At 46.0% G+C, this 26,849-nt stretch overlaps 3 protein-coding genes across 13 annotated transcripts in view; 2 read left to right on the forward strand and 1 right to left on the reverse strand.

Annotated features, from left to right (window-relative positions):
* Positions 1 to 4,406, forward strand: part of RALA (RAS like proto-oncogene A) — a 62,937-nt gene extending 58,531 nt beyond the window's left edge. For all 7 annotated transcript variants that reach the window (XM_086844612.1, XM_086844562.1, XM_086844580.1 and 4 more), the window contains one exon: positions 2,454 to 4,406. In XM_086844612.1, the coding sequence (XP_086700738.1) occupies positions 2,454 to 2,576 (123 nt within the window). In that variant the 3' untranslated portion in view covers positions 2,577 to 4,406. The remainder of the gene's footprint in view (positions 1 to 2,453) is intronic.
* A 6,843-nt stretch (positions 4,407 to 11,249) lies between these two features.
* Positions 11,250 to 12,788, reverse strand: LOC111923912 (uncharacterized). Its single transcript, XM_086844746.1, has 2 exons — positions 12,613 to 12,788; positions 11,250 to 12,488 (listed from the first exon to the last, which is right to left on the reverse strand). The coding sequence occupies exon 2, from the start codon at positions 12,410 to 12,412 to the stop codon at positions 11,285 to 11,287; it is 1,128 nt and encodes a 375-aa protein (XP_086700872.1). The 5' UTR covers positions 12,413 to 12,488; positions 12,613 to 12,788; the 3' UTR covers positions 11,250 to 11,284.
* An 8,722-nt stretch (positions 12,789 to 21,510) lies between these two features.
* Positions 21,511 to 26,849, forward strand: part of CDK13 (cyclin dependent kinase 13) — a 47,565-nt gene continuing 42,226 nt past the window's right edge. For 4 of the 5 annotated variants that reach the window (XM_023919867.2, XM_086844653.1, XM_086844663.1 and 1 more), the window contains exon 1: positions 21,992 to 23,328. In XM_023919867.2, the coding sequence (XP_023775635.2) occupies positions 22,130 to 23,328 (1,199 nt within the window). In that variant the 5' untranslated portion in view covers positions 21,992 to 22,129. Of the gene's footprint in view, positions 21,809 to 21,991; positions 23,329 to 26,849 lie in introns of those variants that run through there. The other variant, XM_086844671.1, reaches the window with a different exon arrangement.

A 26,849-nucleotide genomic window follows, 5' to 3' on the forward strand; every position in this document is an offset into this window, starting at 1 on the left:
TGAGACAGTAGAAAGGGACAATCACCTCCCTTAATCTGTTGCAAATCCTCTTTTGCTGCAGCCCAGGATACCATTTGCCTTCTGGGCTGTGAGTGCACATTGCCAGATTGTGTCCAGCTTTTCATCCATGAAAGCCCACAAGTCCATGTCTACAGGGCTGCTCTCAAAAAGTTAATCTCCCAGTCTGTACTCATGTCTGGGGTTGCCTTCATGCAGATGCTGCACCTTGCACATGGTGAAAAATTCTCTAATGTAAATCCATATGTATGAGCTGTCAATTACAGCATGAGAGCTGTAATGCAAATTCTCTTTTGTAATAACTTAAACTCAACTGTTAGTTGAGTCCTATCAGTTACCTTACTGAAGAAACTGATTGTTCAGTACTATAGTGATTTACCCTACAGAACAGCAGAGTTCTTAGTCAAGTACAGCAGAACTCATCCTCATTGTTGAATAAAGGTCTGATTTTTTGTTGTTGTTATAAAAACTAACACATCTTTTATTTTTGGTGTATAATTGCAGTTAACAGCCATCTACTACAGTTGTAAAATTTCAGCTCTTCAAATCCACTTCATTACTGTTTAGCACCTGGGGAAAAAAATGCATGCAATATATTTTTTTCAATAGCTCCTGGATCAATAGTCTTTGCACATACATGGTAAGCTACCAGAGAGCTCCAGGTTTCTTTTTGGAGCTGGTGGCATAATGGATGCAGATTAGCATGTCATATAGATTTAAGGTTCGACAGGCCATAAATGAGGCCGCGTTGGCACAAGTGAATACTGGGTATTCTCAGTTGCTTGAAGCATACGAAGTTTTGGAGTTTGCTACACAAACTTGGTTTACTATTGTATAAGAAATCTGGCCTCTGAATTCCAGAATAGTGATTTTACTCACTTGGGAAAGCACAGCCACCCTCCACTCATTTTGGCAAAGGTGACCCAGTAAATATTTTCTCAGAAGGTTATGTATTCCAGACAGCTAAATACTGTTCTACAGTATCAGTACTTAAGCAAGCTGACAGTTGCATCTTGCTATTAGCACTGATTTAAATACAAGCAACTTAGCACACATTTAAAAATCTAAATGCGATCTCATTTCTTCATGGAAATGTTTGGTTCCATTGATTTTCCTGGGATTTTATGTGATGAAAGTTGATACTTTTCCTGCAGTCAATATGAAATTAGTGTCATAAAAACCTACTGAGCTCTGTAGAGAGCTTTTCAGCCCCTCCACTGTTCATATTTCACAGAAATGGATCAAGTCTCTTGCTGTAGATGTATTTCTTAGTTCAAAGTATCTCAGAATATTCTGAGTCGGAGGGGACCCACAAGGATCATTGAGTCCAACCCTTAGGTGAATGGCCCATATAGGGATCAAACCCATGACCTTGGTGTTATTAGCATCATGCTCTGACCCACTGAGCTCATTTCAGGGCTGAAAAAAGAAGCCAAGAGCACCTGGTATTCCCAGGTAGTCAAGATTTAACCAGGCCTGATCCTGCATAGTTTCCAAGATCAGATGGGATTTGGTATTCTCAGGGTGATAGGGTATCTAGGGACTCTCTCTTGAGAGAGAAGTTTTAGAATTGCTCAGCTGATTTCCTACAGTAAAATTAGAAAGATGTATACATATTATTTGTTGTAACCTTCTATAAGTCAAGAAATCTGCTGTTCAAATTGGTAAAGTAGCTTTAAGCAGCCCGGTCATAGAGCCTTAACTGTCTGTCAGTAGGATCTCTCTTACCTAAGTGGGTGGTGTATCTCCAACTTTGTCCTAAACCATTTGATGAAAGTGAACTTCACGTGTATTTAAGATTGTAATATGGCAGATGCAGCCGAGATTACCTGATGTAAGAAATTGTTTATGTAGTTGTATGATTGAAAACTTTGCTTTAAAGGAAATGCTGGGCTATTGGGTTTTTTTCTCTAGTCGCTTTATGCTTAGACTTGCATCATGGAACATACCACACAGCATACCATATGTACATTTCAGTCTATGCTGCTACTACATAAATATGTTTCTAAAATTGAATGTTGCACTTTTTCAACCTTTGCAGCTCATCACTTAAAATACTCAAAAGGTAAATTGATTTCCTTAAGTTTTCTCAGTAGTATGTACATACAACATCTGAAAATCTTGGCTGGCAATGAGACCCTTGTTTCAATTACTGTCTAAAATTGCCTGACATTCACTTGTGAATGCCTGACAGGATTCATAAGCAAATAACAGAAGACAGGGTAACATTATGGGGCCATGAGACAAGCAGGATTATATCATATCAACTTGGCCTTCAAAACCAGTGACAGATTTGTTGTGTCTATATTTGTTTGCTCAAACTGGTTGCATGTAATTGATTCTGTTTGAAACAACTCAAGTGGATGTCAGTGATAGCTGAAATTAACTCATATCTGTGATTTGTTTTTGCATTTATCTTCTTATATCTTTTCCAGGTGTTTTTTGATTTAATGAGAGAAATTAGAGCCAGAAAAATGGAAGACAGCAAAGAAAAGAACGGGAAGAAGAAAAGAAAAAGCCTAGCTAAGAGGATCAGAGAAAGATGTTGCATTTTATAATCGAAAGCTTGGATTCCTTCCTATCCTGACCATACTAATAAAAACCATAATTTATAAGCATGCCATTGAAGGCTGAAGTGACTGAAATTACCCTAACATGTTGGAAAATGTAATGTACCACTAAAAGCATGATTTGGAGCTGCACTGAAAGCCAAATTCACTGAAAACAAATTATGTGGCTTCAAGAGAAGCAAAGTTCAGTCCATTTCATAATTGCCTACCTTCTCACATTTCTTCTGAATGTAGTGTTTCATAGGTAGTCTTTTCTTTAATAGCGGACAGAGGGGCAAAGTATTACTTTGTGGGTTCTTATAAAGCATACTTTTTTATCACTGGTATTTGTCAATTCATCTTGTCTTTTGTTGCCTTGAAAATTACAATTGTGAACATGATACCTAACAAAGCAGTATGCAGCTGTTTTGCCATGGAGTTATGCAAATTAGAAAAGAATAATGTATATGCGAACAGCTATGTTGAGGAAAACTATATGTGGTTCTGCATTACCTGATTAACTTAGAAGAGCGATGTAATCTTTTACATTGAAACATTTGAATATGCCTTAATTTTAAAACCCAAACATAGCAGGTCGCTTAATCAAGGGTGTATTTTCAACTCTGTTGCATGGAGACTGTCCCTGTGCATCAGTGCAAGACTGCCCTCTCTGTGGAGTGCAGTTATGTGGATGATTTCACTCACTAGCTGTCTGCTAGCAGTGTCTGTTTTTTAAATGTGTGCCATACTCTGGTAATGTGAATAATACAACAGAGCATATTCTGTCATCTGTAACTTGGTAGACAATATGGTATCTTAAAACTAAAAGGTCAGAATACACATAAGAATAAGACTGAAGTCATATGTCTATGGCACATCTAAGCCTGGAATGGTTGTTTAAAATTTAACGTGCTGGTACCTTGAAACTTCCCTTTTGCACATAGATTTTTGTCTAGATGTTCCTTGGGTTTTAACTCCCTGGAATTGGGTGGAGTGGGGCTGATCTAGTAGCGCTTATGTGTTTTGAGTTAAGATGTTGTCTAGGAAATTCTGGTTAATTTCTTTTGTGTTCCTAATACTTAGCTATTGGAACATGGTGTGTTATGCTGAAGCTCTTTGCAGGTTTTGTACTGTTTAGTCAATGTTGATTTTCAAATGGGGAACAGTGTAGCTACTTTTTCTAGTTAATGTTGATATCAAACAATCAAACGTGCTTTGCAATACAGAAACCTTTAACATGCACATCCAAAATCCCCAAACAAAACATACTGCCTCAGTTGCTTCAGAACAACAAGAATACTAGCACATGGTTAGTGTGCTACATCTTAACTAAAAATATACCAGAATGTTTGAGGGTTTTGGACTCCTGGGGTGAGACAGGCTAGATCAATTCCACAAACTGTTATACTTTTTATACATGTATAAGCCTATAACTGACAGTTTAAAATGTGCTCAAGCAAACTAGGTAACAAATATTTAACTTTCATGCTAACAGACGTTCTAGGGACTCAAGACTTAGGAGTTATATTTGTCATGTTCAATATTTATCAGTAGGAATTTTGTATGTGCATTTAGTAGACTGCCAAATGCAGAATAAAAATTACTCATATGACTGGCAAATATAAGCCAGTTTTCATCTTACTGTGTACTCATTTGGGTCTATTTAGCCAGGGAGTCTAACCACTAACATTGTGACTTTGCTTTGGAACCTGTGTACTGGGAACTGAGGTGTTATGAAGCCACTGGACACACAAAACTTGTCTTGGCTGATGCCTTATCCTGTTCTTTTATTTGCTATTTGAGCCATTGAAAGATGAATAAACTTCCATTTTTCTAAAATATTTGTGCAGTGTTAATTGATAACTGTATTATTCATAAACATCGTTATAGCCCATGCTAATTAAACCAAAGTACTCTAAAAGACTGGTTTTTGTGCATGAAGATAATTGTACATGAAGCCAGATTAGTCTGATAAAAGGACACTTTTTAAAAGCCGAGACTATATATCTGCTACCTTCTATTCATAGGTAATTTGCTTAGTTGCTACAAGACTACCTGAAAGCAGGCAACAAACTGAGGTAAGCTTGTTCCAGAATTACTTTTCTCTAAGAATGGAAAGTGAGATTTAATAAACTAACAAACAACAACAGCAACAACTAAAAATGTCAAACAAACAAAACCCTGAATCAAAAAAAGGACAACCTACATAAGTTTTAATAAAATAAAAATGCATTCTAAGTAATTTTCTTTTGGCACACTCAAGGAGAACCTAAGTGTTGTTCCTCAACCTGCAGGGAATATAGCTTGCATCATGTATTACAGGATTTGGGTATATCTTGAGAGAGTAATCTAAAGTGAGTGTTATATTTGCATCACAGAGTGTTTTGTGTAGCCTGCTTGGGTGTCTGACATTCCTAGGTCTAGCTGCTCAGAGTGCTTCTGTGCCTGAGAGCACTTTTTATCCCCTATTTCTTTAAGAAGCTGAAGACACACTCTTCTCTGGCAAGATCAGATCCTTCCATGGTAGTTCCCTCCAAGTTAGCCTAATGCTGGCAGTACTGTTGCTCTCTTTTGTGAAATGCAATGTGTGGTAAATCTGCAGACTGGAGAGAGATGCCTTAATTTGTAAAAAGCTGTAAAGTTGAGTCTTCTGTGACATATGAAACCCATGTTGAATTTTTATGCTAACTTTATTCTGTAGCTTTCCATAGCTTTAAAAACTCAATTGACTTTCTATGGATGCTAGCTTTGGAGCAGGCTGCAGTGAGCTGCAGAAACTGCAGGCCCATGGCCTATCAGCCCTGCCTGAGAAGCTAGCTGAGAAATTCATGGGAGGATTTCAAAACAATCCTCAGAGACAGAAAACAACTGCCAGGTGCCGTTTGTCTGTCCTCTTGTTCTCCTTGCAAGAGAAAGTCAGGGGGGTGGTGAGCCCCACTGACCAATGATGGTGATGTAGCACTTTGCTAACCAATAAGTTTCTTTTCTATATTTTCCACGTATCTGTCTATAAGACAAGCCTAGAACAATAAACTAGAGAGATTCTCCTGTTGTGACTCCCTTGAGAGTCAGTGTCGTTCTTTATCGCCGTTCCCAATCAGAATGACAACTTTCAAAAATGTTGGCTAAGAAATCTATGGTGTATTTAGTAATTTCTATAGCCTCTTGCTGAACATACAGTAGCTTGACAATAGTGGTGTCTAGCAATTTTCTTTGACTATTCTGCAACAGTGTGAGGGTGTGCAGGAAGTCTTTTCCCATTCATAGAAACCTTGTTAACATCAGAGCAGAATGACCCTTCTGGCAATTCCAGTTGCAACCATAATGCAATAAAATACACTCCATATCTGATATTTGTGCTCGCTATATTCATGGGTAGGAACCAAATCTTTTATCTATTTATATGTGATATGGGCTTGCTGAAAATGCTGGCTCCATTTTGGAACACCAAGGTTTGCAGTGCCTCTATGAAACTACAGAATCAGAATATTCTGAGTTGGAAATGACCCACAAGGATCATTGACTACAGCTGCTGGCCCTGCACAGGACATCCTAAGTCACATCATGTGCCTGAAAGCATTGTCCAAACACATCTTGAACTCTGCTGGGCTTGGTGCTGTGACCACTTCCCTGGGGAGCCTGTTCCAGTGCCCAACCACCATCTCCGTGAAGAGCCTTTTTCTAATATCCAACCTACATCTCCCTGACAGAACTTCTTGTCCTTTCCTTGGGTCCTGTCACTGATCATGGGAGAGGAAACAGTACCTCCCCTCTGCTTTCCCATAAGGATGGTGAAGAGTGCAATGAGGTCTTCCTCCAGAGAGGAGGTGTCCTGTACTTGATTATAGTTCAATGCAAAATGTGGAGCAGCAGAGCAATGGCTGCTATCACGTGAGTGCATGCAATACATTTAGCTGTGTCAGAACTGGATGAGAAGGTAAGACTGAGCCTATGACAACTGGGAATTGAAGAGGAAAAACTAATAGCTCACCTTAATTTCTAAGTTTTTTCATTGTTAAACATGTTGGCTCTTGCATCCATGTGGATGCACAGTCAGTCATGTGCATAAAATATTTCTTTCCAAATTCACTCCTACCAATTTTTGGCTGTAAATATTTTTGGGTATGTTTTAAAGAACTGAATTATGAGAGAAACTTCTTGCATATTTTTGTGATAACTTCAGCTTGTTACTAAAATTGAGTGGTAGGAAGTGTGCCAGTGTTGCTATTACTGGAGCATACGTTAATATTTGATCTAAATACATTGACCAGACTGGGATATTTTGGTTGAAGCTTCATTGTCAAAAAAATGCTGAAATGCATACCATTTGAGATCTGCCTAGGACTGAATATATGCCAAAGCTCTTCCCATTTTCAAAAGACCCTGAGTAGATATCTATCCATGTGTTTAACTGGTATGATCCATTTTGTTTATAATTTGGTTTGTGTGTGCTCTAAGGTATTTTCTTTTTTCAGCTTGTCCTGGACAACCCAAAGAATGTGTATTCCATTTTTCCTTAGCATCAATCCATGCAGTTTGTGTTAATGTCCCTTTCAGACCTGGTGGCCAGAAGTGGACCTGGAGTGTTTTACCCTGAAGGGGTAGGTTCTGGCAGTGGTGGGAGGTTCAAGGGATGCCTTTAAGAGACGGGGAACAGGTGCACAGGGTCCTCTTTCTTGTTTCTTGCTGAGATGCCAAGGAATTTGCCTGGCATAGGTCTCCAAGAAACTGCTTTTTTTTTCAGTCCAAAACTGTTTCAGAGGGAATTTCACAGTACACATCCGCAGTGCCGAGCTGGAGCTGTTGGGGCCAGGGCTCTGGTGCCCAGTGTGTCAGTTTTCTTTTCCTGCAAAGCAGCAGCAACTCGGAACTGCAGTGCCCAAACCAGCTGGGCCTGGCAGGCCATAAAGAAGCAGAAGAACTGACACCGCAGGTTGGGAGCTGCCCCAGGCTGTGCCAGTACCAGGGAACTGACACTGCAGGGGGAAGGCTGAGCCAAATGGGGCTTCTCTGCCATCTCACCCTTGTCCCCTGGGCCACACGGTCTTCTTTGGAGGCCACCGTATCAGGATGGGGCTTCTCCACCATCTTGTTTTCTTTGTTCATGGGGAGTTCATGTGAGGACTCAGTACCTTTGTACCTTGTGATTATTGCTGTTATCTAGGTTGTGGATACTTTATTTTTTAGTAAACTGTTATTTTTTCACTTATACCTTCTCACATTCATCTCTCTTTATCAGTGAAAGCTGAGTGGTTAAAATTAAAGGGGAAGTAGCTCATTTCTCAGGTTCCACCCCATAATTTATCTTAACTTAATCATGCTGTGCAGAATGTTGATTTGAAAATATACATCAATTCACTTAATGAATTTGGTAGCAATTACATTTTTTTTCTACTCCATTTCTATTTGATTTGGCCATGTTTATGGCAGAAGAGCAAGGAGAGAGGAGGGGAAGCTGATTTCTGCACCACCTGAGGGCAAGTCACCATCATCCATGGGCAGCTGTGGAAGCATAGGGCAAAGGGAGAAATCAGGAAGCGTCCAGAACTCAGATGAAAGCTCAGTAGGTCTTTATCAGGAACTAAAACTGTGCACACCATGGACAGGCACAAAGCACTCGCATGCTCCTGGTGCCAAAAGCAAGGTGGGACAAATAGCCAGTGAGGCCCACAAAGCTGACAGTGCCAAACTGCACACTGAATATGTGCCTTCTTTTTGTTTCCTCTTCCTGGCAGCATCAGTACTGATTTTCAGGTATTTTCTTGCTATCTGAGTAACAGATGAGAGAGCATCTGCAGCAGTGTTGGACCTACATTTGCTCTACTCTAGTGTCCTCTTCACAGACCTCACTCTCATTCCTCTTGGAAAGGGAGTAGGCAATAAATGGTCACAGAGTGTGAGCCACTGATCTGGTTAATGTTGCTTCCTGTGCTTGTGCTCTGAACATAAAGAGGTTGAAGGCAGATAGGAAGAAGCTTCATCCACAGACCCACTGCAGCCATGACCAGAGCTGTGACAGCACCCTTGCATTCTTTTTCCATGGCATGTCAGAAGGAGGATCTGGGACCTTGAGGGAGCCTAGTGTCATTCTCTCTGTGCCTCTTATGGGTTGTCCGTTTTCCACCCTTTTGTTCTTGATTGATGCAGTGAAAGTTTACTGTTTGTCAGAGCCCCAGGCACAAAGGAGAGGATCTAGTAAGATTGAGCTTGTGTTTCATTGATGTCCTGGCCATGAGTGGAGGCATGATGATAATCAGCAGTTAAATGCTATATTTTAGACACTGGCTGAGGTACTGAAAGTAATGAGTTGAGGTTTTCCTTCAACTGAGCTCAGCATGCTTGGTATGCTTCTGTTAGTTATTTTTTGCTTCTTCTATGAAGGAAAACTTATTAGATACGGTTGGGGTTTTTTTCAGTGCAACAAAGCAGGCGTGTTAGCTAAAATGCTGCCAGACTAATGTGTTAATTATTACTCATCTCTAAAGAATGAGTCTAAAACAGTAATCCTTCTGTTTTGTTTGATAACTGCCAAAATGCCTACTGAAATAGATGGGGGAAGTGTCAAAAGAGGGGTTAAAAATAATGTACTGTGCCTACGGATAGCACTTTGCTATGGGTGGTTGTAAATCCTGTGAGTGTCTTGAGGAGGTAGGTGCTAGATAGTGTGAAGCTGAGGATCCTGTATCAGACTGAGGGCTTGATCTTTTAGCCTTGATGATGTCAGAGGTGTGGGGGTTTGTTGTCCTGTGAAAACCCAGTGAAACTGGATAAACCCAGCAAAATTTTAAAAAGCACTTTTTGCAAATTTATGCAGATGGTTGCATTATCTCGAAATGATCCACAGCTCTCCCCCCACCCCCCTGAGAGGGTACATGCCTTCTTACCATGAAATGACAGAGCCAATGCCTAGACTGGGAGATGATTGTGGGTATTTAGTGCCCTCTGTTAGTCCAGAGCTGGGAAGAAATGTCATCAGGGGAAATTTCTCTGTGTGTACAGGTCTCAAATTTCTTGACATGGTGGCCTTCCCGAAGTTTCACCAAGAGGACCAGTGGAGCACCAGAAGCAACACACAGAAATTAAAAGACAGAAAAAATAAAACACAGAGAAAATACTTTTTTTTTTCAGTAGACATCAGACGCAGCAGCACAGGAAACACAGAGGTGCAGCCAGGGACCTACAATGGTAGAGCTAAAAAGCGCTGATAAACCCACAAAGGCAGGAATAGGCACAACTTGGTTCCCATTTCTCTAGGAAACGGAGTCTACAATGAATTGTTTATGGCCCAGAGGAGAGAGCTAGTGCTGGTGCCTCATCCCCATGGGGAATAATGCCTTTAGACACCCAAGCATGTGCACAAAAGACTGTCCTGGGTGCCAAGTGTCAGAATTTTCCAGGGGGGGCCTGGGGAGCTGCCACAGAGTTCTTTCTAAGCCCTGCACAGCACCATCCCTGGCCATCCCTTGCTATTGAGCTGGACTGATTTAGAGCAGTGTTGAGAGTTGGGAAAGATGGGCAGGGTAGACTGGTATGGACACTTTTGGACACCCAGGAAGTCTGGAAAGCTTCTTCCTCCCAGCTGTGGGCCACAAAGCCCACTTTGTGGAGCATGAGCAGCAGTATGTGGTCAAAATGGCCCAAAAGAGCCCTAACAGGCCATTGCTCAGTGCAGCAGAGGAAGGTAAAATAACTCCAGGTACCATTATCAATCTGTCCCAGGAGAAAATTCCTTCCTGACCTCAGCGCCGGTGATCAGCTATTCCCTGAGCACTTGAGTGAGACATTTCACCTCCTTGTCACATAGGGTGGTAAACCGCCCAGGAGATGTCCAAGCCATATTCTGACTCAACATGGAGGCATCTCAGGGGCTTGTAAGAGTAGCCACGTGCCCCCAGCCTAATAGATCTTGAAGCCAACATTCCTTCCCATGTCTGGCAGGACACCAGTGAGTGCTCCAAAGCCTGTAAACCCTTGCAACATCTCTGCACCCTATATCTTAGCACCGCCGCCTCGTCTCTGCAGGGCATGACAACAGAAAGCCCAGTAGTGTTCCTCCTGAATGGATCCCCTTTGGTCTTGCCGTGCTCTCCAGCAGATAAGGGCTGAGACCCTTGGGCACCTCCTCATGTTCTAGATCTCTGCGCTGCCAGCAGCCCCATTCAGCCCCCTATTCCCTTCCCTTCCCTTCCCTTCCCTTCCCTTCCCTTCCCTTCCCTTCCCTTCCCTTCCCTTCCCTTCCCTTCCCTTCCCTTCCCTTCCCTTCCCTTCCCTTCCCTTCCCTTCCCTTCCCTTCCCTTCCCTTCCCTTCCCTTCCCTTCCCTTCCCTTCCCTTCCCTTCCCTTCCCTTCCCTTCCCTTCCCTTCCCTTCCCTTCCCGTTTCAGGTGCCTCCCTGAGAGCCTTCCGAGGGGCGAGCAGAGCAGAAAGTGAGGGTAGGTGGACAGGGAGGAGGACTGGGTGCAGGCTGAGGCCGTCGTTCCTCTGATAAACCCGCTGTCCCCGCAGCTGCAGCGGCATTCGTTGCAGAAGAGGCCGCGGCTATGGCGGATATGGCCTTGCGGCTCCAGAGGCCCACGGCCGTGCCCAAAAGCCCTAAAGCAAGCAGCTGCCACCCACGGTGAGGTTTGAGGAGAGGGGGAAGATATACCGGGAGATAGGGAAGAAAGCAACCCTCAGAGACCGTGTCAAAGAAACAACCATTTATTTCCTATTTCTACAGTTAGGGGGTTCTTGGCTTGCGCCGTTGCCGGCGGGTCGGCCTCTTCGGGGGCTGGGGGGAATCTTCAGGGCCAGAGGCCCTTCTCTTTGCGGGGCGCCGGGGCACCTCGGGCGAGTCCCGGCCAGGAGAGGAAGGGCTGCGGCCGCAGCCCTGGGCAGAGGGGCCTGCGACTGCTGCTGGCCCGCCCGGCTCTTCCTGGCGCTGCTCGCGTTCGACAGGAACGGGCACGGATGGAGAGCTTCCAGCCGGGGCTTCCACCGTTCCTACGTCCGCTTCCACGTCGGACACTACGGGGCTGCAGGAGGCCAGGATGGGGGAGGGAGTCCCCTGGCGGGAGGCACAGGGCCCAGGAATGGCCGCGGAGCCCTCCTGCTCTTCCTCCTCCTGCTCCTCCTGCTCCTCCTGTTCCTCCTGTTCCTCCTGCTCCTCCTGTTCCTCCTGTTCCTCCTGTTCCTCCTGCTCCTCCTGCTCCTCCTGCTCCTCCTGCTCCTCCTCCTCCTCCTCCTCCTCCTCCTCCTCTTCCTCCCCTTCAGCATGGGAGTTCAGGAGGCTCATCTGGCGCAGGATCTCATCACTGCACCTGTCAGCGGCGATGTCGATGAGCTGGCGCACAAATGTTTCCGTCCGCTCCTGCAGCATGGGCTGCAGCTCCCGGACCAAGTCCTGCTCACTCAGCCCGTAGCGGCACAAATTGGCTACGGTGGCACTCTGTGCCAGAGCCACGTCCCACCAGCGGGTCTGGAGCAGCTCTGATAACTCCGCGTTCAGCCAGGGTAGCACGGGCTCGAGGATTTCTGAGCAGTCCTGGAAAAAACCTGCCCAGACCTCAGTTGGGAAGCCAGCTACGTAAGTTATGGGCACTGGCTCCACAGCCCCTTGCTCATCCTGATGGCCAGCAGCCGATGAGTCTGAGGAACTTGGAAGAACTATCTCCAGAAAGTCTTCCTCTGACCGAACAGAGTAAATGATGCTGTTGATAGCCTGCCTGCACAGGGGGCACAATGGTTTTGTCTTGGCCCACCGCACAATGCAGCCCAGGCAGAACAGGTGAATGCAGGGTGTTACAGAAGCGATTTCACCTGGAATGTCATGGCAGATAGGGCAGTTCCAATCTGTCTCCGTGGCCATGTTTGGGTGTTGCAGTAGAGCTGGGGTCAGCAGCTGTTCCCTCTTGCTGGTGGGACACGCTGCAAAATGCCCCTTGCTGTCCCAGGGATATGGGTGGTTAGAAGAAATGCCCAAGCCCCTCAAGAGGGACACACTCACAGCTCCCCAAACACCCACCCACCCCAGGGGCATCCTGCAGGCATGTTTCCTGCACTGCTCACCTCTGCTGCTGCAAGCACCAACCACAGTACTTGGCTTCCTGAACCACGTAGGGCTAAGGAAACAGGCAAAATCTCGTGAATGAGAACTGAGAGTTGCTGATAGCGGCTCCCAATGACCTCACAGGCTTCCAGTCTTCCTAGGCACTCTTGCCAGGAGTCCAGGCGCGAGCGAGTCTGAGCCAGACTCTGCCCGTACCCAAATATAAGCGGTGAGGCACGTGAGGTCACAGTGCAGAGAACCCTTAGGTTGCTATGCATGGAAACTGGGGACCGCTGATGTCACAATCCGCTGTTCTGTACCGGCAGCCTTGACTGCTTTCCAGATCTGCCATAGCAGCCCTTTCTCCCCTGAAGGTACACGGCATCTGGATAAAAAATGGAGTGCATGGGCCATGCTGTGCCAGCATTCATTCATGCCTCTGACTTTTACAATTGTTTCGAGTCATTAGGCCAAGCACTTCTCCTTTAGAAGCTCATTACCTCCTAGTTTTACATTTTTGTCATGGGAGGGTGCTGTGTACATTAGGCACATGGGTTGGCATATTTAAGTATGGTGAGATGACAGCCCATATTCTCTATTCTCAGTGCTTGCCTGCACCACTTGGAGAGTTAAGAACATCCTGACATTTCATGCCAGTCTCTGCACAAACCTCCTGCTGGGTTGTTTTTAAATTCGGATTTATTTTCTTCTCTACAGCCCCATTGGATTGGCGTTGATGGGCACAATGGTGTGGTCATTAGCTCAGTGACCATTAGAACCCTCTGTTGCTCCCATTCCATTCAAAAATAAAGTTGAAAATGGATAGATAACTGAAAAATAACCATCAAGAACAGTTTTGGGAAAACCAGTCAAAAACGTGGAGAAAATCTATACTGTCATTGACTTTTAATCTCCCTTGTGATAGTGCTTGCCACAGACTGGGCTACCCAAGAAAGGGCAGGTCTGTCTGTTCTTGCTGTGCTTCCCAAGCTGCTTTGCCTGCAGCTTTCAGGGAGCTGTAAATCACTCCAGCCAGGCTTGCAGCTGGGCATTTTCTGCCTCCTTAGGATGTTTTACCAGAACTAGTGGGAAGGGATCAACTGAGTTACAGCTTGAAACCAGCCTGGGAGAGAAGGGGATTTTTAGAAGAGTTTTCCTGTCTCAGCTTTATCATCTTCTTGGGAATATCTTCTAGAGAAAAAGCCCTAGGCATATCACAGGATCATCCCTACCTTCTTGAACCCTAAAAATACATAACTTCAGTCAGTGCTAGCTGAGCAGGAGTTTAGTTCATGTTCAGTGTGAAGTGGAACTTCTAAAAGCCAAGTTCCTGCTACTGCCTTGATGAATGAGCCCAGTATCCGGGGTTCTCTGTTGGAAGGCAGATGTGTGTGTCAGTCTGAGCCTTTTCTTGGGTCTTTCCCTGCCCTGACCCCTTCAGTGCTGAGGGCAGCACCAAACTGTCACCTGGCCCCTCCCTGTGCCCAGGCTGTTGTCATGTTTAAGGGCAGGATGTTTTAGAGGTCCCTTGAAGAGTTTTGGTTTATTATGAGAGGGAAAGGGTGAAAAAAACAACCAGTCATCTATCTCTTTGGATTAGGGACCTACCTGAGCATCCTTGGAGATTCTATCTAATGTGCCACTGGCAATTGGCATGGCTGACTCTGGGTTGTCCTGTCCAGCTGTCTCTGGTTAACAAGCAGGATGAGATGTGGTTCTCTAAGGAAACTTGTGTTTCCACTGGGTCCCTTAATTCCAGAGCCCATTCTCAGGGTGGCCAATCAGTAGCACTCAAGAAGGAATTTTTCCCCAAGGCAGATTTGCACTGGTTCCTGGGGTCTTTTGCCTTGCTCTGTAGCACGGCATGACCACTGTTCAGGGCTCCTTCAGTCCCTTTTGGCTCAGTTGCTGCCTGCTGCTCATGCCCCATGAAGATGGCCTGTCGTGCCCTGCAGTAGTGGGCAGGAAACTTTCCAGACTCCCAGGGTGGGCCCCAAGAGTGGCCTGGGGGTTGCTTCTTGTCCTCCTGTAGCACTGGGCACAGCCCCCTGTCAGGGCTCCTCTGGGCCCCTGTGGCTCCGTTCTTGCCTGCTGCCCTCACACCTCCAAGGCACCATTCATGCCCTGGTTTTCTCTGACTCTTGCCCATTGCAAGCTTGGAGTGGGGCTGAGCTCTGCTCTTCCCTTGGCTCCATTTCCCATGGGGTTCTCACATCCATCCAGAAATGCCATTTTTCTGTTCTCCTGCCTGCAAGCACAGGCAGAGAGTGCTTTTCATGCATCCCTGGCCTCAGAGCACAGCAATGAAGCAGATCTTGGAAGGTAAAAAGTGTGTTTGTCATTGATGCATATTACAATTTGGAACATGCCCATGGTAGTACACACCTTTTGTGTTGTTGCTTCTGATTCTCATTCTTCATGTTCTCACCCTTCAAGGAAACGACCTGCTGGGCCTGTATTCCTGCTGTTACATTCTGTAGCTCTGTCACTTGCCTTTGCTATACTACAGAGGATTTTTCAAGCTAAACTGAAGAACAAATCAGCGTGCTCCTGGCTACACATGCACATTGTGGTAATGGTTGTGAGCATCAGCTCTGAAACTGATCCAGAAAAACAAAAATTAAAATAATACCCTATTTCCAGTTGTAAGCTGTGTGTCATATGTTCTTGAATTTTGGGTTTTTGGGTCAGAAACTCCCTGGAACTTCACACAAATAATAGTCTTACCATCATTTGACTCAAGGTGAGTGGAATACAAAAGAACAGAGCAGTTATGCCATGTTAAACCCAGAGCTCTGCATGACAAGGTTTGACCCAGGTCTGAGGGCTCCATCCTGTAGAGCAGCTCTCTGCAGTGCAGGTCCCAGGCCCACCCAGGCGACAGAAGCAGAGACAGGCACACCTACAGCAGGGCTCAGGCACGGACTGAAGGTGCCAGGATGACCTGGGACACATCCCCTGGGCCCTTGGCAGGAGCTGGTGGGGCTGGGGGTCCCAGGGGAGGCCAGTCCCAGCCACTGAGGCCTGTGAGCACCCCCAGGACCTTGTCAGGACTACAGTGCTCATGTGCTCTTCTTCAGACACTGGTGGTTGGACACTCTGGAGACAGAGTATTGGGCCAGAAGGACCTTCCCTCTGAGGGAGTGCTGCTGTCCTCAAGCACCTGTGTTTTAGTATGTTCTTCCATAGAAATCAAACCAGACATTTCTAAAAATGAGTACAAGGAGCAAAAAAAGAATATTAATGGGGAAATGAACAGGTATTGCTCACTTCCAAGTGGTTTGCAACCATTTAGATGAGAAGCACATCCTGCACTAGACTGAAAGCTTGATCTTTGAGCCTCACTAGTGTCAGTGATGTGGTATTTTGCCATCCTGTGGAAACCAATCTCAGCTGAACACTGTTGAGTTTAAAAAAAACCACTACACTTGCTTTTTGTGAATTTTTGCAGATGGTCCCTTTATCTTGAGATGATCCACAGCTCTGATCTCCCCTCAGAAGATACACACCTCGTTCCCACAAGGTGATAGAGCCAGTACCTAGGCTGAGAGATGGTTATGGGTATTCAGTGCCTTCTGCTAGTGTGGGGCTGGGAAGAAATGTCTTCAGAGATTTCCCCAGTGTGTACTGGTAGGGAAAGATGGGACACAGAAAAGGGAAGAGGAAGAGAAAAAAGGGAAGGGAAGGGAAGGGAAGGGAAGGGAAGGGAAGGGAAGGGAAGGGAAGGGAAGGGAAGGGAAGGGAAGGGAAGGGAAGGGAAGGGAAGGGAAGGGAAGGGAAGGGAAGGGAAGGGAAGGGAAGGGAAGGGAAGGGAAGGGAAGGGAAGGGAAGGGAAGGGAAGGGAAGGGAAGGGAAGGGAAGGGAAGGGAAGGGAAGGGAAGGGAAGGGAAGGGAAGGGAAGGGAAGGGAAGGGAAGGGAAGGGAAGGGAAGGGAAGGGAAGGGGTGTCGTTTTGTTGTTTGTTTTTTAATGGCTTTTGCTCATGTGAAAAATTATATTGTTTCATGCACTTATTGGATAAACAGAGATAAAGCAGTGAGACAGTCACAGTACAGTTGTACATCATACAGGCTGTCTGCTCTGAATGTCTGATACTTTTGAAAAGTTAATTTCTGAGGCAGAACCCTCTCCTTTAGGTCCAAGGTTATTGTGTCATCTTCCCAGGCAGTATCAAGTTGATAAAAACATTAGCTTTAACCCAAAAGTTTGAGTGAGCAATGACATGAATGATTTTAGTTTACTGTTAGAGTTAACAGCTGCCCCAAGAGCAGCAGCTGTGAGGGCACTTGGAGGATGACACATTTCTTGCAGCAGAAGCAGTGGGAATTCATTTTCTGGTTTAATCTTTGGTATGCTGACCTCTAGGGAAACTTTTTTGCAAAATGGTTTGCCAGTGCATTTGTGTAGGGAGCTATTGTGGCTTCAAACAAGTCACAGACCTTTTTCTAGGGACCAGGCATTTGGTGTCAAATCCAAACAAGGCCCTCACATGAAGCTGCTCCCTCAGGTGGTTCCAGCATGCTTGTGCGAGTAAAGGTCTTAGTACATTTAAACTTAGTCAGTCGGCAGAGGAAATACATACTGAGTTAAGAAACAAGGTGATTGTTCTGAATATTTGTGAACCTGGTAGTTGAAAATCTAGAAAGTCCTCTTGGCACTGAGTTTGTGCAGGGCAGCATAAGCCTTTCCATCCATGGCTAAAACTGCTTCAGCAATGGATGAAATTGCTAAACAATTGAATCACTTAAATTCTAGCCTGATGGCTTTGGGAAGCATAAATAGATTGCTTTCCCAAAGGAATTGGGGTGAGTGGCAACTGTCTCTCATCAATAAACCTATTTCAAAAGACTAGGCTGAAAAGCCAAAAAGCTGTGCTTTGACTGTTTGTTACTGCCTACACTAACTCTGTCTCTTAGGGCACATAGTCCTTCCTTCTAGGTGTTTATCTCGTTTCACAGAATCACGGAATGGCCTGGCTTGGAAGGGACTTAAAGATCATGTAGTTCCAGCCTGCCTGCCGTGGGCAGGGACACCTTTCCTAGCCTCTAAATAAATTTATAGAACACTTTGATTTCCTGTCTTCGTTACACTAGACAAATCCCGCTCTGCCAGTCTCCTCTGAAACTGAGATTTCAGTTCACCGATGATATTCATAGCCTTTTTTGCTCCTGTTGTGAATTTATTTTTCTCTGAATGAGAATGATCAGGACAGAGACTCAGTGGTCTAACAGTGACTTAAAGACACCATTAATCTTTCTCAGCTGTTTAAGTGTATGGGTTGTATTTCACTGGTAAATCCACTTGTGTCCCAATCAGCCAATACACAGGTCTTTATCCTCTGTTTTTTTCCAACAGCTGAGTTCCCAGATCATTGCAACATTCTTGTTGAGAAGAATAAATATGAATAATAGTTAATCTAGTCAGTTTTTCCACAGGGCCTTGGGAAACATGAATTATTGCACTCTAGTCAATAAACAATCTTAGGGCAATATACAAATACAATTGCAGCAAAGAAATAGCGGAGGTAGCAACAAAAACTACAGCAACTACACAAGACAGTATATGTAGACATCAGACTACTTTTTGTAAAATGGTTAGAAACATGTGAAAGCATACAGTACATCAGAGAGTAAAAATGTCTAAGACTTCCATATTTACCTAAAAAAACAATCAAACAACAGCAAAAAAAAATAAACCTAGAAATTTGAATTCCTCTGTGTGCTTGGGATAAATTGTTCTTTTAGGAGAAAAAACAGGTTGCTGCTGGAAGATTGAAAACAAAACTTCAAAGAACTCTAGGTACATGTTATTGCTTGGGAAATAGAGAAAACCAGACACCTTCCCCCAGTCAAAAAAAAAAAAAGAACCCAAACCAACCAAAACCATCCTTAAGGAAAAATGCCTACCAAGTCAAGAAACAAGCCATGAGGAATTCTGCTGAAAAATAAAGATCCTTAAACTACTGAAGACTTTACCTTTATCTCTTTTTATCTTGGTGGATTGACACTTTGTTCTGCACCAGAAGGATATTGCAAAGTTTTTTTTACACATGGTAGCACAGACAGGACACAGAAACTTTTTTTAAAAAGAAGAAAGTACAACAAAAGCCTTAACAAAAAAAGAAGTGGTACCATTATCCATGACATGTAGCACAGCCTCCTCCTTACCTGTGACCAGCTCAGCATCTATTTGTACCAATTGTGTTACACTAAAGCTGGTGAACAGTTACTCAGAACAGACTTAAATGTGCAGATACAACAAAGTATTTGCATGAAAAACAGAATATGAGTTGAAGAGGATTTTTTTTCTTAAATAAAATTAAATTACATAAGTGTTAGTCCAAGTTTCCACCATGGGATGTTTGATAGAGAAGTCATTTTCCAAAGGTTCAGTTTCTAGAGCTGGCATAAAAATACTTTTGGAGACGATAGTATTTTGGCTGCAACTTTCCAGGTGTGTTTTTCCCTAGTGTTTACCACTGTTTTCATGTGCTGACCATACAGTATTACTTTGAAAGATATGAGATTCCTGCAACCAACATTCCTACGGCACAAAGTTTCAGCTTCTTGTGGAACAACCATCTTTACAGAGTACTGGTTCTCACACCATTGCAGGTGCCACTGCCAGAACCTTATCTGGACCTCCTCTCCCTATTATTTGCTCTTCCATGCTAAACCTTGTAGAAACAAGCTGTTATGCATCTTGAATTTTCTGCCTGTGAATCCAACAATTGGCACTATGCCATCCATGTTTTCAACGTTTGTGAAGGATTTTATTCTCCGTAAGGAATCTGTTTCAGATCTGCTTTGTTACGTCAGGAATTTATGGATAGGTTTCCATTGTCAAATCCTGTCAGCTGACAGGTGACATGATTGCTGCTGGCACATCCCCTTACAACCTGGTGTAGCTCATTTCCAGGCAGAGCAAACTTGCTATCATTAGCAGCTTAGCTTCCAGTTAAGCTTCTCTGACAAGTCATAAGGCTCACTCCAGATGCAGAAACACCAGCATTCTACTGCTAATGACATAAGTCCTTCAAATAACATATTATTTCAATAACATACCCCTCCTCCAGAAATGCCAGGTAATGCTTGGGAATAAATTAGAAATTGCAGCCTGTGTTGCTTTGTCCAGATCTGCCCTGTGTAATTTTCCAGTCTCTACAATTGCCTCTGAGATTGAGGGTTGTTGGCTTTCTGGGTTTTGTTTTTGGTTTTTTTTCCAATGTGCCAGAGGCCTGATGGCACACTGGCTTTGCTGAGTGTGCTGCAACAGCCCTGGAGAACCTCTTGGTTGCTGAATATTCACATACAAGGTAAGCAGAAACGGATGTCAGCAAAGCTGAGCTCAGCCTCCAGACCACTACTGAAAAATAAGCTACTCCCCAACCCCAGAGAGATGCACAGTATTTCCGTAAGGCACGGCATGCTGATAAAAACCCACAATCTCACAAAATATGAATGGAATCACTGCCTAGGTTAGAGTAATCCTTCTTGGACAGGGACCTTTTCTCCTGAAATGGGAGGTGGGCCAGCACATCAGGCTTTTTGTGTACAACTAGAAAAATAGGTAATGAATGCTTTGATGACAATGTTTGGAAGAAATCTGAGTTGGAACAGAGAAGTGAAGGGTGAAGTACTCAACACACTTGTGAAAGGAGATTTGCTGGGTCGCAGATGACACACGGGACCTGGACAGGAAGAATATTTTTGCTTGGGTTGAGAAAAGAGGAGACAGAGAGAATCAAGGAGCTGAAATACAGCAATGAAAAACAGGTGGGTTCCTTTGTTTTGGTTTTTTATTTGCGCTTTGCATTTTACAACAAATGTAACCAGTCTGTATATAAGCTAGCTAACAATTTGATAGCAAGGTGGCGAGAAAACCATTAAATCCCTAAGGGAAGGCAATAGAGTCTGCTTTTAAAGTGCTCACAACAGCATTCAAGATGGTATTGCAGATAGCTCATAGAAGATAGTCATCCCAAGAAGCTGAGTTGAGGCACACTCAGTTTAGGCTCCAGTCATGAAATTCAGTAAAACCATGAAAAGGCAGAAAGATAGAGTAGGCAAAAAAAAAGCTTGAGTTTTTCATTAGAGCATTAAATTGGTAAGTTGGGAAAGAAACCTAAAATATCCTAAGTTTCCTAAGTTTTACTTAGTTTCAGTAGTGCAAGACAGAAAAATACTAAAAAAAATTTACTTTTCATGGAACAGCAAAGTGACTTCACTGTTTCAGAGTGACACACCTATTTTAACTGAAGGAGTTTTCTCTCACGCCCCGCCCCCCCCATTAATAACCAGGAATTACGTACAATAAAAGCAGGGAGAACCACCTCCCAGAACCTGACAGTTCCAGCTCACAGAACGGGCGAGGTGGGCAGGGACCACAATGGGTCATCTGGGCCAACCTCCCTGCTCAAGCGGAGTCATCCCGGAGCACATTACACAGGACTGCGTCCAGACAGTTCTGGAGCACGTCCCGTGAGGGACGCTCCACACCCTCTCTGGGCAGCCTATTCTGGTGCTCCGTCACACACACAGAAAAAAAGCTTCATCCTCGTATTCATGTAGTACTTCCTGTGCATCAGTTTGTGCCCGTTGCCTGCAGAGTGAGCCGGGAGAAAGACAAGGAAGGAGCCAGGCGCCCCAAGCACCTCTAGATCAGGCCTCGCTCGCGGTCCTCGCCGAGCGCCATCTTTGGTCCCCTAGCATGGGACCGCCCACTCTCGTCGCCCGCGGGGCCCGCGGCGCAGATACCGCGAGAGTGGCAGTTACCGCGAGAGGCACGGGGGACAGGGGGGAGGGTGGAATGAAGTATCGCGAGAACAGGGCGGCTCTCGGGCATGCGGGCGAAGGCGGTGGCGCCGCGCGCGATTGGCGGGGTGCGTTCCCCCTCCCCCGCCCGCTTCCGGCGTCGCGCATGCGCCGCGCGTCGCCGGGCCGTGTCCGTGTCCCCCCCGGTGCGTGTGTCACCCGCGCGCGGCGGCGCTGAGGCCGCGAGAGCGCTCCCGGGTACCGGCGGCGCGGGAGCGGCCCCGACACGTGCGGCCCCCGCCGGGCAGGAGAACCGCGATCGGAGCCTCGCAGGGCCCTGGATACCTCGCCCGGAGGCGGCCCGGCCTGGCCTGACCCAGCCGCCCTCCCGGGAGCGGCTGAGGGAAGAGGTGGAGGAGGCCCGCGCCCGGTGTCCGTGTCCCTGCGCGGCGGCCCAGAATGAAGTGAGGAGGAGCCCCCGCCGCCGCCAGGAGACACTTCCGTGTTGCGGAAGAGGCCGCACAGGCCTGCGGGACGCTGCCGGTGCCGCTCCGCCGCCGCCGCATCGGGCAGCGCGCCCAGCCCTGGCCTCAGCTCGACCCCGTATGTATCGGTGCGGCCCCATGTGAGGCGGACGGGCGGTGCGGGAGCGAGCGAGGCCCCGGTGCGGCCCGCGCGTGTCCGTCCCGGTGCGTGTGCGCGGCGCCGCCGGGTCCCCATGGCGCCCTGAGCGCGACGGTGGCGGCGGGTTCCCTGGGCCGCGCCCTCGGCCGTGAGCGAGCTCGATGCCGAGCACCTCGGACGCGGCGGCCGGCGGGAGCGGGGGCAGCCGGGGCTGGGGCAGCGGCGGTGGCAGCAGCGCGGCGGTGGAGGCGGCGGCCGACAAGAAGCGGCTGCACCACCGGAGACGGAAGCGCTTCGCGGCCCAGCCGCAGCCGCCGCCGCCGGCCCCGCACCCGCTGCTGTTCCCGCTCCTGCAGCCGCCGCTCCTGCAGCCCCCGCTGCTGCAGCCGCCGCTGCCGCCACAGTCCCTGCTCTTCCTGGCGGCCACCGGCGCCTCCTCCTGTTGCGGGGACGGCGGGGAGCGGAAGCGACCGCGAGGCAAGCGGCGCTCGGGCTCCCGGCACAAGCGGCGGCGGGGCCGCGGCGGTGGCGGCGGGGGCACCCAGGAGGCGGAGAAGCGGCGCGGTAGCGGCGGGTTGAGCACTCTAGTGGAGGAATACGACGACGTGAGCTCCCAGTCCGAGGGACTATTGGGCAGCGGCGCGGCCGGCGGGGGCAGCGGCGGGGGCAGCCCGGGCTCCTCCTCGGGCGGTGGGACCCAGCGGCAGCGGGGCGAGGCGGAGCGAAGCGGCCGGTCCCGTCGGGAGCACCGAGGCAGCAGTGGGCGCTCCAAGGAGCGGCACCGAGAGCATCGCCGGCGGGGAGAGGAAAAGGCGCAGCAGGAGGGGACGGCGGCACCGGGCCGCGGGGCATCCGAGCCCTCCTCGTCCTCCAAATCCCGCAGCCGCCACAACCACACTGGGAGCCAAGACCGGGAGGGACTCAAGAGCAGCAGCAGCAGCGGCGGTGGCAGCGACGGCCGCAGGAAGGGCTCCCTCGCCTCGCCCAGTAGCGGCAGGAAAGACCGAGAGAGCAAATCGCACCGGAGCCGGACTAAAGCGGCTAAGGAGCCGCCGTCGGCATACAAGGACCCTCCGAAAGCTTACCGGGACGACAAGCCCGAGCCCAAGGCGTACCGGCGGCAGCGCTCGTCACCCAGCCCCGGCCGGGATGACAGCCCTCCTCTGCACCGCTCCTCGCAGAGCCAGCGCAGCCGCAAGTCGCTCAGCCCGGTGGGCGCCCGCTCGCCACTCAGCCCCTACAGCCGACGCCGATCCCCCAGCTACAGCCGGCACAGTTCGTATGAGCGCGGCGGGGATGTGTCGCCCAGCCCCTACAGCAGCTGGCGCCGGTCGAGGAGCCCCTACAGCCCCGTTATCCGGTAAGTCCGGGCCCGGGGTCACAGGCGGAACGGGGTGGGGGCCCGGTGTATGGAGGAGGGGAGTAATGACTGGGGCAGGAATGCCGGAGAGGGCGGAGAGGTTTGCGTCCAGCAGCGATCCGTCCCCCTTGCCCTTTTGCTGCCAGAAAGCTAGGATGAGGGGCAGGGGAGAGGGACAAGTACAAAGATCTTCCTGTCCTGTCTGTCTCCCGGGGTGAAAGGGAGACGCAGATGTCTGCAACACTTCTGCGGCTAGTTTGTCTCCGTGGGAGACCACCTGGCTGAAAAAAGGCTTTTAAGTGTTTAAGGGCATGAGAACATTTTCAGATGAGAGTGACTGAAGAAAGATGCTCCTTGGAGGACAGGTCTTCTGAAGGACCAATTTTGATTTTTTAAATCTTTGCTTTATAAAGTACAGATGTTTTGTGGTACATTTTTATGTATCCTGTTCCTGGGTAAAATAGGATGCATATCGAATATATTTGGGTTTGGTTTAATTTCTGCTAATCTAAAAAGAAAGGCAGCTGACAGGCAATTCGTGTTTGCAGGTGTTTTCTCGTTCTTTTTAGAGGTCTGCAGAAGGACTTGGGCTTTTTGTTTTGCTAGAAAATTGAGTCAGTGTCATGTTTTGATAAACTGTCCTGTGTTTTACATTAAGCTCTTTCCCTGGTATGGTTATGCATATATATAATTAATGTATGCCTGCAGATAATTTTTCTTCAGTGTTAGTGGGAACTCAGGGTGTAAAGATCAGCATTGCATGAATTTTTTAATTTTATGTGGAGAGGAATGTGGGCTGTATCTTTCTAAACAGATGCAAACCGTGTTGTGAAATTAAAGCTCTTCATAATATTTTGATCTGCAGAAAAATGCACTAGAAATTTAAAAGTATTTGCTTAGTATGTGTTTAAAACTGAAGATTCTTATTTTCTATATTAGCATCTTGCTATGGTCCCGTTGTTTGTAGACCTACTTAAATTCATGTCTGGACTGCAATTTTAAAGGTATCCAGTAATGTGTTGTTCCAAAGGCAAGAATTTTGTTTACAAGGTATCTGGTGGGTTGTCTGAGAACTGTTCTCTGGTGTTTTTAATAAGAACTTTGTGTTGATCACTATTTGAGGTGTCCTGTAGTGTATTTAGGGAACATGATAAAGCTGTTCTGTGTTTCACTGGCTCTTGGGTGAGTTTGCTGTACTGGGTGTACATAAAATGCTGTTTAAAGAGCAAAGTAACAAAGCTGTGTCCTACTTTGTTCAGAGAGATAGAGCTGAAGTGCCTTGGGATAAGAATAGTGATTGTCTAAAGGTGTGGTTATATGGAATAATTTTGTAAGCAGTAGGGTGTTTCAAGAAGAAAATGCTGTAATTGCTCTGAAAACATCATGCTGTTCTTCTGTGAGAGTCTGTTACAAGTGGTTAAAATACACTTTTAAAATTATTTGAATAATAGCATAGCAGGAATATTATGTGCATAGTTTGATTTAAATGCCCTAGGAATCAGATTATTTTCTGTAGTGGTTTGTATCCTGTAATAGGAAAGCTAATAATGATACACTGAATTATGTATATGAGGTTTGCATTTAGGAATAGTCAGATTGACAGCCCAGTTAAGTTCAGGGTTCTGTCTTATGCACTTTCTAATTGGGTTGTAGTGGAGTTTTGCAGGACTGTTCTTTTTTCTCTTGGTAGTGAGCCTTTGATTTGAAGCATGAGCGTCTAAGTCTCCTGATTTTGGTATTCACTCTGTAGTGAGTAAGTTTTTCTTGCGCCTGCAGATCTGTTTCTAGGAGTTAGCTTTGTGGCTCCCTGCCTTGCTTCCTCCCTCCAGTTGAATGTAATTTGCATTCAGTTTTTAACTGCTTACAGATAAATAAATGCAGACTGTCAGGTTTACAGGAGAGGGGTTGTAATGGCTGAGTGAAAATGAGAGGTTTCTATATGTATAAGGAAAGGTCTGTCCTAATGGTGCATTCGTTGCAAAAAACACCTAAATTGTGAAGATTAAATCAGTTGTTGATAATGCTTACCTGTTGTGGAGAAATGGAAACCACTGTTTTTTTTCCTTCCATACAGCTATTGATCATAATGTGTATTGCAATGGCAGTGGGGAAATGGAAAGGAAGGGGTTTATACTCTTTTTTTATAACCATTCAAAAACTATTCATAATCAGAACTATGTCATAATCACTTTTTGCTTGAATGCGTAGTACTACAACCAGAATGCTGAACATTTTTGCTGTCCTGTTTGATAATGGCCTTAGACTTGATAGAATATTACAGTTTCATGGTGGCAACAGCTTCTTACAGCACCTGTGTTCTTCATCTGGATGATTTAAAGGCTTAATTCTGGGCTTGTATCCAGTTGTAATGATGTTCAGACATCATGAACTTTTTACGTGACTGAGTATTTCAGCCAGTCTTTTTGCTCTTTTTGTTTTATGTCTCATATACATGCCTTCTCTAATATTATATAAATTATCCAGTTATTTTGATGTGTAGAAAATGATTACGAAGCAGTTCTAGCATGCTTGGAAAGCCCATGTGTTTAGTGATGATTTCTTAATCTAGGTGTCTGAGCTGCTTAAGGAGAAATTTCTAGTAAACAGCTAAAGAGAAACAAGTGAAGTCAGCTTTGCTCCTTTGAAGCAGCAGCAGTGTGTTGTTGCTGTGAGGTTTGAATTGCAGTCCTAACTTTGCTGTTTTTAGGTGGTATTGTTTGGCTGTGGGTTCTAAGGAGCAGCAAAGACACTGGATATGTGTTCCAGACTTGGTGACTTCTCTTTGAATGATTAATTGCCTTTTCCATTATAATAGCAAGAAAAGTTTGTGTTTTGGATAAACTGATTGAGCTGTAGACACTTGTCGAATGAAAGTTCTTTACTTGCTGCTGGTGGATTTGTGTTACTCTGTTTTCTTGTGGATAGGGTAACACAGCTGTTCTAAGTAGCACATGCATATTTTCAAAATGGAAATTCTTCCAAAAGTATGAGGTATTTATTTCTCTACTGGTAAAATGACTAGATTAAAGAAAAAATTCTCAACCAAACCCCATGGTTGACAAAAGAAGCAGACACAGTCTCTTGCTTCCTACAATTTCATGTTAAACTAGTTTCCAGAGAATTACTTTATGTAGCTTGAGTCAGGTCATATGTTACGTGATCACACATTTAATTCAGTTAGCAGTATAGATGAGTAATCACATTTTTTCAAGTTTGGATACACCTACTCATCTGCTTAGATAAGAGTAAGTGGGTGGGGCACTACTAGCATAGTACTACTATGTGCATAGATGTTGCATATAGAAAAGATACGAGATTTCTTTTAATTTTGGTACTAGAGAGTCATCTCAATCTGTATTGGTAGCTAGTCTGTAGTAGTAGTGAGGGTCTGCAAAATATGGGTAATTTATGTGCAAAATCACAACAAGTGTAGGGAAAACAGTAAAATATATATTCATCTAGTAAATGGAGAAGCCATGGTGCCATACACTGATATGAAAATAACTTTCATTCCAATAATT

This window comes from Cyanistes caeruleus, chromosome 1 (genome assembly GCF_971803275.1).
Source record: "Cyanistes caeruleus chromosome 1, bCyaCae1.hap1.1, whole genome shotgun sequence".
NCBI lineage: Eukaryota > Metazoa > Chordata > Aves > Passeriformes > Paridae > Cyanistes > Cyanistes caeruleus.

Coding starts and splice junctions, on each gene's coding strand:
- LOC111923912 (XM_086844746.1), bottom strand. CDS start 12,412: ATGGCCACGGAGACAGATTGGAACTGCCCTATCTGCCATGACATTCCA.